The sequence below is a fragment of the Schistocerca cancellata genome, chromosome 5, assembly GCF_023864275.1.
Source record: "Schistocerca cancellata isolate TAMUIC-IGC-003103 chromosome 5, iqSchCanc2.1, whole genome shotgun sequence".
NCBI classification, from domain to species: domain Eukaryota; kingdom Metazoa; phylum Arthropoda; class Insecta; order Orthoptera; family Acrididae; genus Schistocerca; species Schistocerca cancellata.
The window spans coordinates 678,483,521-678,496,661 of NC_064630.1; the positions used below are offsets into that span (position 1 = coordinate 678,483,521).

The 13,141-nt window shown below is 45.3% G+C and overlaps 1 protein-coding gene across 1 annotated transcript in view; it reads right to left on the minus strand.

Annotated features, from left to right (window-relative positions):
• Positions 1-13,141, minus strand: part of LOC126188760 (roundabout homolog 3-like) — a 310,858-nt gene that overhangs the window by 46,261 nt on the left and 251,456 nt on the right. The window contains exon 7 of the mRNA XM_049930370.1: positions 10,187-10,480. Coding sequence (XP_049786327.1) covers positions 10,187-10,480 — 294 coding nt within the window. The remainder of the gene's footprint in view (positions 1-10,186; positions 10,481-13,141) is intronic.

Below are 13,141 nucleotides of genomic sequence, written 5' to 3' on the forward strand. Positions count from 1 at the left end.
GGCGGTATGGCGGGAGATAGTCAGGATGAATCTTACCACGCTCTGGGGCGTCTTTGCTAGTCATTGGGAATAAGTACGAAACGGCACTCATAACTGAAGACAATTCTACACCGGTCCATGAGACTCCAGGCCGAAAACGTGCCTGGAGGTGCCCCGGGGTGCAGTGGGATACCAGCTTGAGTGTCGCCCACCATACGGCTCCACAACCAGGAGTGGTAGTCTGGGGTGTCGCTTTTTTTAACGGCAGGATCGCTTTGGTTGCCATCCGCGGTAGCCTTACGGCACAGCGGTACGTTGACTATATTCTGCGCCCTGTTTTGTAGTCGTTTATGACAAGCAATCTTGGACTTACATTTCAGCAAGATAATGCTCGCCCACAGACGGTGGAAGCTTCAATAATTCGTCTTTGTGCTTGACAAACCCTACCTACAGTAAGGTCGGTGGATCTCTTTCCAATTGACAACATCTGGAGCAGTATGGGCAGGGGTCTGCAGCTACATGTAATTTTTGACGATTTGGCACACAAACTGGACATAATTTGGCACAATATCCCTCAAGAAGACATTCAGTAAGTCTTTCCGTCAATGCCAAGCCGAATAACTGCTTGCGTAAGTGCCAGAGGTGAACCAATACGTTACTGACTTGTTAAATTTGTTAAGCCCTTTCTCATGAATAAATCATCCAGTTTTATCAGAAAACGTAATCATTTGTTTGTTAGTACACGTTCATCACGTATACCGATTTCTGTCTCGTTCGCATAATTCCTTCATGGTGCATCGTCTTTTTTTTTTTTTTTTCTTAGAGTGAATATTGTATATTCATCAGTCTACTTTCCACGTGAAATATAGCCGGACCTCGATAGATGGCGGTGGCAGGGAGACCCAGATCAGTTAGCCTGCATAAGATATGCAGAGCAGAGCCGTAAAACTTCCTTCTCGCCTAATGCCCCATTCCCTGTGAAAAACAGCCTACCGCAACTCTTGCTCAACTTAAGGTCGTTACGGGTGAGAGTAGACTTCTTCAAGTGCCGTCATCTCCAATAAAACGTTTCCTGGCAATTGACCACCTTGTTATATGAGTAAAAGGATTTATCGTTGTTTGAAGTAATTGTCTGTATTTTTATTAACTATTGACAATGCTCGTTGCAGACATTAAGACCGATTGTCTAGGTCAGTTAATTGTAAGAACTATTTGAACAGATGCGTGGCTGTCTTACTGTTTGCCCTCTGACAAAGTGTCACAGCAATGTCATTACGATATCCTACTTCCGAAACAGGCAGTTTATGCTTTTGGATGGCTGAAAGATAAAAGAGACTACAAGCATTCAATAAGTATTGTAACACTTTTTTCCACAGCAATTTCGTTTGAAAGAACAGGGAATTCGTTATGGGACATAGCGGAATATTCACGCCTCAGCCCGTACAGTTTCATGAAGTTCCGATACGTGGCGGCGCTTTATGTAGCCTCGAAACTGGAATCGATGAACCGTTTAGAAACTCAATGACGATATACGCTCATCAGTCAAAACATTATGACCACTGTCCACCGCGACATTGGATGCTGCCTGGTGGCGTTACGAGCGGATGGCGAGGTAGCAAGAGTATGTAAGCGGAGCAGACACGGATGGAGCATAGCCCTAGCCAAGATATGGGCTGCAGATACTGAAATCCATTGAGATAAGCGACATTCACAAAGGGCAGATTATTATTACGCAGAGCCTGTGAAGGAGTAGTTCCACGTTGGCGAAGCTGGTCAAATTTTCATGTGCCACTGTCGTGAGCATGTATGGTAGAACGGCAGTGGCACTACCTCTAAGCGCTAAACGGTTGTACGGCCAGGAGTCTTCAGAGGACGTGGAATTCGGAGGCTTGTCTGCACTCTAAAGAACGACGGATGGTGATCGTGGCATCTCTACCGAAAGATCACAATGCTGGTGAACGCACAAGTGTTTCGGAACGCATCGTTCATAGTACGTTGTTGAGAATGGAGCATGGAGCCCTTGGTATTCACATTTTGACACAACAACATAGTGAATTACGGTTGGAGTGGTTCAAAAAATGGATCTGAGCACTAAGGGACTTAACTTCTGAGGTCATAAGTCCACTAGAACTTAGAACTAATTAAACCTAACTAACCTAAGGACATCACACACATCCATGCCCGAGGCTGGAATCGAACCTGCGACCGTAGCGGTCGCGCGGTTCCAGACTGTAGCACCTAGAACCGCTCGGCCACCCCGGTTGGGGTGGACACGGAACCATCGGAAGTTGACTCTCTGCGGGAGACATTCTCCTGCGCTTGCATGGGATGTATGGTAGTAATGGAAGACAGCTACGAACCATCAGCATCCCTTCGTTCTCTATGTCTCCCTGCACGGTGATGTCATTTTTCAGCAGTGTAATTCTCCGTGTCTCGGAACCAGACAGTTCTACAGTGGTTTGAGGAGCATTACAGTGAATTCACGTTGGTGTATCGCCAACCAAATTCTCCTGACTTGAATCCTATGGAACCCGTCTGGGCCACTATGAAATGAAATGTCGTGTGGCTAAGGCCCCCCGTCGGGTAGACCGTTCGCCTGGTGCAGGTCTTTCGATTTGACGCCACTTCGGCGACCTGCGCGTCGATGGAGATGAAATGATGATGATTAGGACAACACAACACCCAGTCTCTGAGGGGAGAAAATCTCCGACCCAGACGGGAATCGAACCCGGGACCTCAGGATTGACATTCCGCCACGCTGACCACTCAGCTACCGGGGCCGGACTGGGCCACTATGGGGCAGCATGATCGCTTACGCAAATCAACGGCGTGTTATTTACTTGTCTGAGACTTCTCCCGATGAGAAGTCTTTTTTCTAGAATGCTACATCATCAGTTTCATCGGGTACTCCTACAACCGTTTCCGACAGACACAGAGGAACTCGGCGCTACAGTTGTTTATGCTTCAGGGGCCTTGTTACCTATGTTAGGAACCGAATAGCTTTTAATTTAATTCGTCCTGGTTGCGAGCTACCTAGCCACCATGCTGCGGGTACTACGTTGCTCAGCGCTAATGTAAAGGTGTTCACGCTGTTGACGTAAGTAAGGTAAAAAAAATCAAAGGGATGTCGTCGGCTCTTACTTTCTCTCTTATGCATTCAGTTATGTTTCTTTCACTACCAATTCCAGCAGTACTACCGGTAATCCTGCTATTTACTGCGACATCTGTGTACTGTATCAAAACAACCGAACCATAGGTGTGGTAGAGCGCAACCCTTGGGGGGACTGTAGGCATATCTGTTTTTGTATAGCTAACATTTCAACACATAGGCACGCGGAGTGCCGGACTAACACCATCTACGTTTCTTGAGTAAGGAAATATTACAAAGTGGATGTCTCATTCCACAAACCACATGTGAAAGTTGGTTTCTTGTGAGGCGATTGTATTAGGTCTCGTGTGAGATGGAGAAACATCTACCGCCAAGTGTCGAAACTCGACCACGGCACAATCATGTTCTGTAGACACGCAGTTTATGATTCTGCGATACTGTTGCCTGCAGTGGTCCGGAAGGAATCGCTCTCATGCGAATACGGACTATATGGGTCCAGGAAACCTACACTCATGTTGCATGTCAGCGGTCCCTAGAGAATGGTGCCTGGCAGGACATAAACTATGTGATCAAAAGTATCCGGACACCGGGTTGAAAATGAATTACAAGTTCGTGGGGCCCTTCATCGGTAATTCTGGAATTCAGTATGGTGTTGGCCAGCCCTTAACATTAATGACAGCTTCCACGCTCGCAGGCATACATTCAACCAGATGCTGGAAGGTTTCTTGGGGAATGGCAGCCCATTCTTCACTGAGTGCTGCACTGAGGAGAGGTATCGATGTCGGTCGGTGAGGCCTGGCACGAAGTCGGCGTTCCAAAATATCCCAAAGGTGTTCTATGGGATTCAGGTCAGGACTTTGTGCAGGTCAGTCCATTAAAGGGATGTTATTGTCGTTTAACACCTCCGCCAAAGGCTCTGCATTATGAGCAAGTGCTCGATCGTGTTGAAAGATGTAATCGCCATCCCCGAATTTCTCTTCAACAGTGGGAAAAGGAGGAGGTGCTTAAAACATCAATGTAGATCTCTGCTGTGACAGTTATGCGAAACAATAAGGGATGCAGCCCCTTCCATGAAAAGCATGACCACACCATAACACCGCCATCTCCGAATCTTACTGCTGGCACTACACACGCTGGCAGATGACGTTAACTGGGGATTCGGCACCCCCCACACCCTGCCATCAGATCGCCACATTGTGTACCGCGATTCGTCGCTCCACACAGTGTTTTTCCATTGTTCAATCGTCCAATGTTTGCAGTTCTTAGACCAAGCGAGGCGTCGTTTGTCATTTACCGGTGTCATGTGTGGCTTATGAGCAGCCGCCCGCCCATGAAATCCAAGATTTCTCATCTGCCGCCTAACTGTCATAGTACTTGCAGTGGATCCTGATGCAGTTTGGAATTACTGTGTGATAGTCTGGATAGATGTCTGCCTATTACACATTGCGACTACCGCCGTCTCTGTCGGCCAACAGACGAGGTCGGCCTGAACGCTTTTGTGCTGTACGTGTCCCATCACGTTTCCACTTCACTATCACATAGGAAACAGTGAACCTAGGTATGTTTAGGAGTGTGGAAATCTTGGGTACAGACGTATGACACAAGTGACACCCAATCACCTGACCACGTTCGAAGTCCGCGAGTTCCGCGGAACGTCCCAATCCGTTTTGCCACGAAGTCTAATGACCACTAAGGTCGCTGATACGGAGTACCTGGCAGTAGGTGGCACCAGAATGCACCTAATATGAAAAAACGTATGTTTTTTGGGGGGTCCGTATACTGTTTATCACATTGTGTGTGTAGTGTTTGTTTTGTCTTCCAGTATTACACATCCCATTGGGTCAAGCTTGTGTCAATAAATGGGCTAGCTTGCAACCAGTTAAGTATACACTCTGGAAAATGGACGACTTCTGGTGAAGTACAGATTGTGAGCACGGCGACCACTTTTGCGGCTTCCGTTGCCGCGGATACAGAACCGGCACCACGGCGTCTTTTCACAGGACTGTGGCGTCTGTGTACAGCATCACAAAAAGTGTATGAATTTGTGGAGACTCGGATGGGAACCAACGTATCAGATTGCGTTTGTCAGAGTAATATGGCTCTAGCACCTGGTCTGATGGTACCGGGTGTCGTGGGGTATCCTATGTGATTTCCTTGGATTCGCTTATCCGATAATTTTCTTTAAGCTGTTACATTTCGGGCGTGTTAAAGACGGTGGCTGTAACCTGCCTTCTAGGTCTCCGTGACGGGCTGTAACCTGCCTTCTAGGTCTCCGTGACGTTAACTCTCAAAAAGACACCACAAGACCGCATGTAGCCTGTGCTGTCAGGACCTAATCTCTGTATGGAGGGTGTTCGATTGTTATCCCGGCCGGCCCATTCTGCAGATCTCTCTCTCTCTTTGAAAATATGTGGTAATCGGTTGACGAGAGACTGGCGCCCCACCATTCGGCAAGCACGGTGACAGATCCGCTGTAGCACAGATTTGTAGTAGCATGATAAGACATAACTACATCTGAAATCCAAGGTCAGTTCGACTTAACCGTAGCAGTACCAGCGCATTTCTCATTTTACCATAACGCGCATTACCAAGGAGAGGGGGGGGGGTATTAATGCCAACTTTTAAAACATTTTAAAAAGTCTAAATTCTTTAGTTTATTAGCTATGTTAAGAACATACTTCTCAAAGAGTTGTTTATGTGTACGCAGGGTCCAGAAATGAAGATACGTTTTAGCACCTTCCGGGCAATATCAACAGACTGTCAGTGAAGTGTACTACCTTATGTCCTCCACAATATTTTTTTTTCTTTTACTCATAACACTCCACTTAATGAGATATTCATGTGTAAGTAAGGTCCTGCATCTGAAAATATAGGATATGGCGTGCCTTGCGGGGAAATGAGATGCCTTACTAAAACTTAAGTTTTCGGAAATTTTTTGGAAATTTGCGGTGAATTCCTATGAGACCTAACTGCTGAGGTTATCGTTGTCAAGGTTTGCACACTATTTAATATAATTTAAATTAGCTTACGCTAAGAAGGACACAGACACCTCCAAGGCCGAGGGAGGACTCAAACCTCCGACGAGGGGAGCCGCGCAGGCCGTGGCAACGCACCTCAGACCGCGCGGCTACCCCACGCGGCTAAATTTTCGGTGTAGATTTAAGCGAAAAGATTAAAATGTTTAGTCTGTCATGCAGAAGTATTCATTAAAACCAATAAATACTGCTTCAAAAATTTAAAATATGAAATAACTGATTGTTTGTTGTTGTGGTCTTCAGTCCTGAGACTGGTTTGATGCAGCTCTCCACGCTACTCTATCCTGTGCAAGCTTCTTCATCTCCCAGTATCTACTGCAACCTACATCCTTCTGAATCTGCTTAGTGTATTCATCTCTTGGTCTCCCTCTACGATTTTTACCCTCCACACTGCCCTCCAATGCTAAATTTGTGAGATCCCTTGATGCCTCAAAACATGTCCTACCAACCGATCCCTTCTTCTAGTCAAGTTGTGCCACAAACTTCTCTTCTCCCCAATCCTATTCAATACCTCCTCATTAGTCACGTGATCTACCCACCTTATCTTCAGCATTCTTCTGTAGCACCACATTTCGAAAGCTTCTATTCTCTTCTTGTCCAAACTAGTTATCGTCCATGTTTCACTTCCATACATGGCTACACTCCATACAAATACTTTCAGAAACGACTTCCTGACACTTAAATATGTACTCGATGTTAACAAATTCCTCTTCTTGAGAAACGCTTTCCTTGCCATTGCCAGTCTACATTTTATATCCTCTCTACTTCGACCATCATCGGCTATTCTACTCCCCAAATAGCAAAACTCCTTTACTACTTTAAGTGTCTCATTTCCTAATCTAATTCCCTCAGCATCACCCGACTTAATTTGACTACATTCCAATATCCTCGTTTTGCTTTTGTTGATGTTCATCTTATATCCTCCTTTCAAGACACTGTCCATTCCGTTCAACTGCTCTTCCAAGTCCTTTGCTGTCTCTGACAGAATTACAATGTCATCGGCGAACCTCAAAGTTTTTACCTCTTCTCCATGAATTTTAATACCTACTCCGAATTTTTCTTTTGTTTCCTTTACTGCTTGCTCAATATACAGATTGAATAACATCGGGGAGAGGCTACAACCCTGTCTTACTCCTTTCCCAACCACTGCTTCCCTTTCATGCCCCTCTACTCTTATAATTGCCATCTGGTTTCTGTAGAAACTGTAAATAGCCTTTCGCTCCCTGTATTTTACCCCTGCCACCTTCAGAATTTGAAAGAGAGTATTCCAGTTAACATTGTCAAAAACTTTCTCTAAGTCTACAAATGCTAGAAACGTAGGTTTGCCTTTTCTTAATCTTTCTTCTAAGATAAGTCGTAAGGTCAGTATTGCCTCACGTGTTCCAACATTTCTACGGAATCCAAACTGATCTTCCCCGAGGTCGACTTCTACCAGTTTTTCCATTCGTCTGTAAATAATTCGCGTTAGTATTTTGCAGCTGTGACTTATTAAACTGATAGTTCGGTAATTTTCACATCTGTCAACACCTGCTTTCTTTGGGATTGGAATTATTATATTCTTCTTGAAGTCTGAGGGTATTTCGCCTGTCTCATACATCGTGCTCACCAGATGGTAGAGTTTTGTCAGGACTGGCTCTCCCGAGGCCATCAGTAGTTCTAATGGAATGTTGTCAACTCCCGGGGCCTTGTTTCGACGCAGGTCTTTCAGTGCTCTGTCAAACTCTTCACGCAGTATCATATCTCCCACTTCATCTTCATCTACATCCTCTTCCATTTCCATAATATTGTCCTCAAGTACATCGCCCTTGTATAAACCCTCTATATACTCCTTCCACCTTTCTGCCTTCCCTTCTTTGCTTAGAACTGGGTTGCCATCTGAGCTCCTAATATTCATACAAGTGGTTCTCTTCTCTCCAAAGGTCTCTTTAATTTTCCTGTAGGCAGTATCTATCTTACCCCTAGTGAGACAAGCCTCTACATCCTTACATTTGTCCTCTAGCCATCCCTGCTTAGCCATTTTGCACTTCCTGTCAATCTCATTTTTGAGACGTTTGTATTCCTTTTTGTCTGCTTCATTTACTGCATTTTTATATTTTCTCCTTTCATCAATTAAATTCAATATTTCTTCTGTTACCCAAGGATTTCTATTAGCCCTCGTCTTTTTACCTACTTGATCCTCTGCTGCCTTCACTACTTCATCCCTCAGAGCTACCCATTCTTCTTCTACTGTATTTCTTTCCCCCATTCCTGTCAGTTGTTCCCTTATGCTCTCCCTGAAACTCTGTATAACCTCTGGTTCTTTCAGTTTATCCAGGTCCCATCTCCTTAAATTCCCACCTTTTTGCAGTTTCTTCAGTTTCAATTTGCAGTTCATAACCAATAGATTGCGGTCAGAATCCACATATGTCCCAGGAAATGTCTTACAATTTAAAACCTGGTTCCTAAATCTCTGTCTTACCATTATATAATCTATCTGATACCTTTTAGTATCTCCAGGATTCTTCCAGGTATACAACCTTCTTTTATGATTCTTGAACCAAGTGTTGGCTATGATTAAGTTATGCTCTGTGCAAAATTCTACTAGGCGGCTTCCTCTTTCATTCCTACCCCCCAATCCATATTCACCTACAATGTTTCCTTCTCTCCGTTTTCCTACTGACGAATTCCAGTCACCCATGACTATTAAATTTTCGTCTCCCTTCACTACCTGAATAATTTCTTTTATCTCGTCATACATTTCATCTATTTCTTCATCATCTGCAGAGGTAGTTGGCATATAAACTTGTACTACTGTAGTAGGCATGGGCTTTGTGTCTATCTTGGCCACAATAATGCGATCACTATGCTGTTTGTAGTAGCTAACCCGCACTCCTATTTTTTTATTCATTATTAAACCTACTCCTGCATTACCCCCATTTGACTTTGTATTTATAACCCTGTAATCTCCTGACCAAAAGTCTTGTTCCTCCTGCCACCGAACTTCACTAATTCCCACAATATCTAACTTTAACCTATCCATTTCCCTTTTTAAATTTTCTAACCTACCTGCCCGATTAAGGGATCTGACATTCCACGCTCCGATCCGTAGAACGCCAGTTTTCTTTCTCCTGATAACGACGTCCTCCTGAGTAGTCCCCGCCCGGAGATCCGAATGGGGGACTATTTTACCTCCGGAATATTTTACCCAAGAGGACGCCATCATCATTTAATCATACAGTAGAACTGCATGTCCTCGGGAAAAATTACGGCTGTAGTTTCCCCTTGCTTTCAGCCGTTCGCAGTACCAGCACAGCAAGGCCGTTTTGGTTAATGTTACAAGGCCAGATCAGTCAATCATCCAGACTGTTGCCCCTGCAACTACTGAAAAGGCTGCTGCCCCTCTTCAGGAACCACATGTTTGTTTGGCCTCTCAACAGATACCCCTCCGTTGTGGTTGCACCTACGGTACGGCCATTTGTATCGCTGAGGCACGCAAGCCTCCCCACCAACGGCAAGGTCCATGGTTCATGGGGGGAATAACTGATTAGATCACGATATTTTCAAAAGGTGGGCATAAAGCAGTAACCCCCCCCCCCCTCATGATATTGCGAAGGTTAATTCCCAGTCGGATCACAGCCACTGTTGCGGCCAGAGTTGGCAGCTCTGTGTTCTAAATTTCGTACTATGTATATTACCAAATCACCTTCAAATTCTTGTATGTTCCTTATAAGTAAAATTTAATTAATTGTCTGCTTCCTCTCATTGCAGAATTTTATATCCGGCAGCGTAGATCATGAAAATTGACGGTACTGTATCCTAGGAAGATACCACAGTAAGAAGGCCGCTGTGACCGAGCGGTTCTAGGCTCTTCAGTCCGGGACCACGCTGCTGCTGCGGTCACAGGTTCGAATCTTGCCTCGGGCATGGACGTGTGTGATGTCCTTATGGTAGTTAGGTTTAAGTAGTTCTAAGTCTAGGGGACTGATCACCTCAGATGTTAAGTACCATAGTGCTTAGAGCCATTTGAACCACTTTTTTTACCCCAGTAAGAGACGGAAAGTCTCCGATGAAATGGTCCCCTCACCTGCTGGCATCACGTGGAAGACGCACGGCTGTTGCTGCTGGCCAATGGCGTTGTGGGCCCAGCAGAGGAGGGAGCCGTAGTCGCCGTCCGCTACCGGCGTGTAGACCAGCTCCGAGGCAGCGGCCGACCAGTTGAAGCGCGACTGCGGCACCTGCAGCGTCTCGGCGGAGTTGTTGAAGGCCCAGCGGAAGCCGCGAGGCGGCGGGGCGGCGTCCACCGAGCACCGCACGTGCGCCGACTCGTAGGGCGACACCGCGAACACTTGCCGCTGCCCGCCTTGGCACACCGGCTTGTCTGCGGGACGAGGCGTCAGTTTAACGACTGGGTGTCATTTCTTCCATTACTCTACCGACAATAAATTTCAATTGCACACAAAGCTACGTGATCATCGAACTACCTCTAGGAATAATCTGAGCACACATGTTGTAAGTAGGCTGTTTAGGTTTTCTTATTGATAACGCCACGTAGCGCTCCGTATGAAAATCACTGGCTGTGCTGTGTGCGGTCTGTGGCTAGTTTGCATTGTTGTCTGCCACTGTAGTGTTGGGCAGTTGGCTGTTAACAGCGCGTAGCGTTGCGCAGTTAGAGGTGAGCCACCAGCAATGGTGCATGTGGGGAAGTGAGATGGCGGATTTTTGAGAGCGTATGATCTGGACGTCTGTCCATCAGAAACAGTACATTTGTAAGAATGGATGTCATGAACTGCTATATATATTATGACTTTTGAACACTATTAAGGTAAATACATTGTTTGTTCTCTATCAAAATCTTTCATTTGCTAACTATGCCTATCAGTAGTTAGTGCCTTCAGTAGTTTGAATCTTTTATGTAGCTGGCAGTAGTGGCGTTCGCTGTATTGCAGTAGTTCGAGTAACGAAGATTTTTGTGAGGTAAGTGATTTGTGAAAGGTATAGGTTAATGTTTGGCAGGGCCATTCTTTTGTAGGGATTATAGAAACTCAGATTGCGTTGCGCTAAAAAATATTCTGTGTCAGTTTAAACAGTCATGTATAATTTTTCTAAGGGGACGTTTCAATGTATCATTCTTCTTTCTCTTGGGGCAGTGGGAATCCAAATAAGGGCACTCTCGTATCTGCGGAACATAACACCTGAGTTAATTGCTTGCAGTCTATCATACCACTTTTTTCGCAGTACATGGCTGTGTCCACTAACATCCTGGGCGAGAAATATTTTTAATTAATATTAGTTATCTGCCAAAGGCCTTGCCGATGCTGTGCCACCGGCTCCCGTAAGATCACCGGCTTGGCTAGCACTTCGATGGGCCACTGTCTGGGTCTGCCGAGTGCTGGGCCCACTCAGCCCTTGTGAGGCCAATTGAGGAGCTACTTGACGACGAAGTGACAATGGACAGTAGAATGATGTGCAGACCTCATGCCCCTCCGTATCTACATCCAGTGACGCCTATGGACTGAGGATGGTGGCATGGCGGCCGGTCCGTACCGTTTATCCTTCAAGGCTTGTTCGGACGGTGTTTGTTTTATTGTTTATTTGTTTCTATTCTTCCTTGGCTGGCAGAATCCCAGCTGCTGTACTTCACGCTAAGTAAATAACATTTTACACAGATACAGAAACGTGTAAATGGTAGGTCCGTGATGTTGGAATGCAAGTCTACAATTTATGAAGATGCACGTGTTGTGTGATGCTTCTGACCGTGCTTTAAGGTCTTGGATGGCGAATGGCAACATGACTGAAAGAATATAAATATATATTGCATTTTAAAGCTTTTTCAGAATCCAGGTAATATAATTTACTTCAGTATTCATCAGCATTCTGTTGCTATTGAAACTATGGATCAACGAATGCAGAGATGTTCCTGTTTACTGTCATTTGATATTTTTGACAATTTCTTTTCTTAGCTAACAGAGGCTGTTCATGAAATATTTCAATTCTCCCTCAAATCACTCCATTAAGTTTTTATTAACTACGCTGATGACTTTCAATCAATTAAATATTTTTTTGAAAGAGATTTTGATACAACATTTTCCCACTCGTGACTGTTCGTTTGCCCGTGGAAATACCAAAAAGTCCATTGCGTAATTTTCCCTCGGATCACCAGTTTTTTCTCATTTATCTTGAGTACTTCCGAGCAATTAGATCTTCCCTTACTAAACTACGTCACACGCTGATCAATTTGATACGCCCTTCGTCCTTTCCCCACTCTTCCTTTGGCTTTGAAAATTTCGGCAGAAATCCTTTGTGTAATTTCTAGCGAGCCTTGTTTTCGCTTCACTCAAACATTTGACCAAAATGGGTGCACTCTATGCAAGGGGGCCGGATTTTGGACCGAGCGAATTGGCGCAGTGCGTAGCACACTGCACTCGCATTCAGGAGGACGACGGTTCGAACACGCGCCCAACCATCCTGATTCAGGTTTCCCGTGATTTTCCCAAAATCCCTTCAGGCGAATGCAGGGATGGTTCCTTTCAATGGGCACTGGCGACTGCCTACCCCATCCTTCCCTAACCCTATGGGACACATGACCTCGCTGTGGGTCTCCTCCCCGAAATCAACCAACCAATCAACGAGATGTTGGTGGTAGAAAGGAAGTGGGATTCTAGTCAGGCTGTAGAATGCTTGAGTGAAGCCATTAACTGGGATGAGAGGAGTGGCATAGTTTATGGCTGACTGTATGTGTAGGTTTCACAAATGTTTTCAAGGTCTGGAAAGAAAATGCGGTGAAATTTACCCTAGGAAAGGATAGGAGGCACCAAAACACTGAGAGAAGGTGAATTGTTGTGGTACAGGCGACAATCATGCCAGGAGTTTGGGGATGGGAATAAAAAGGGATGTTTTGATTGATGTCTGAGCAAGAATGGAAATAAAAACTGAGTCTCTTGTTTCACTGGCGACGATTGATGAGAGAGAAGGCCGGCCCGGGTGGCCGAGCGGTTATAGGTGCTACAGTCTGGAACGCGCGGCCGCTACAGTCGCACGT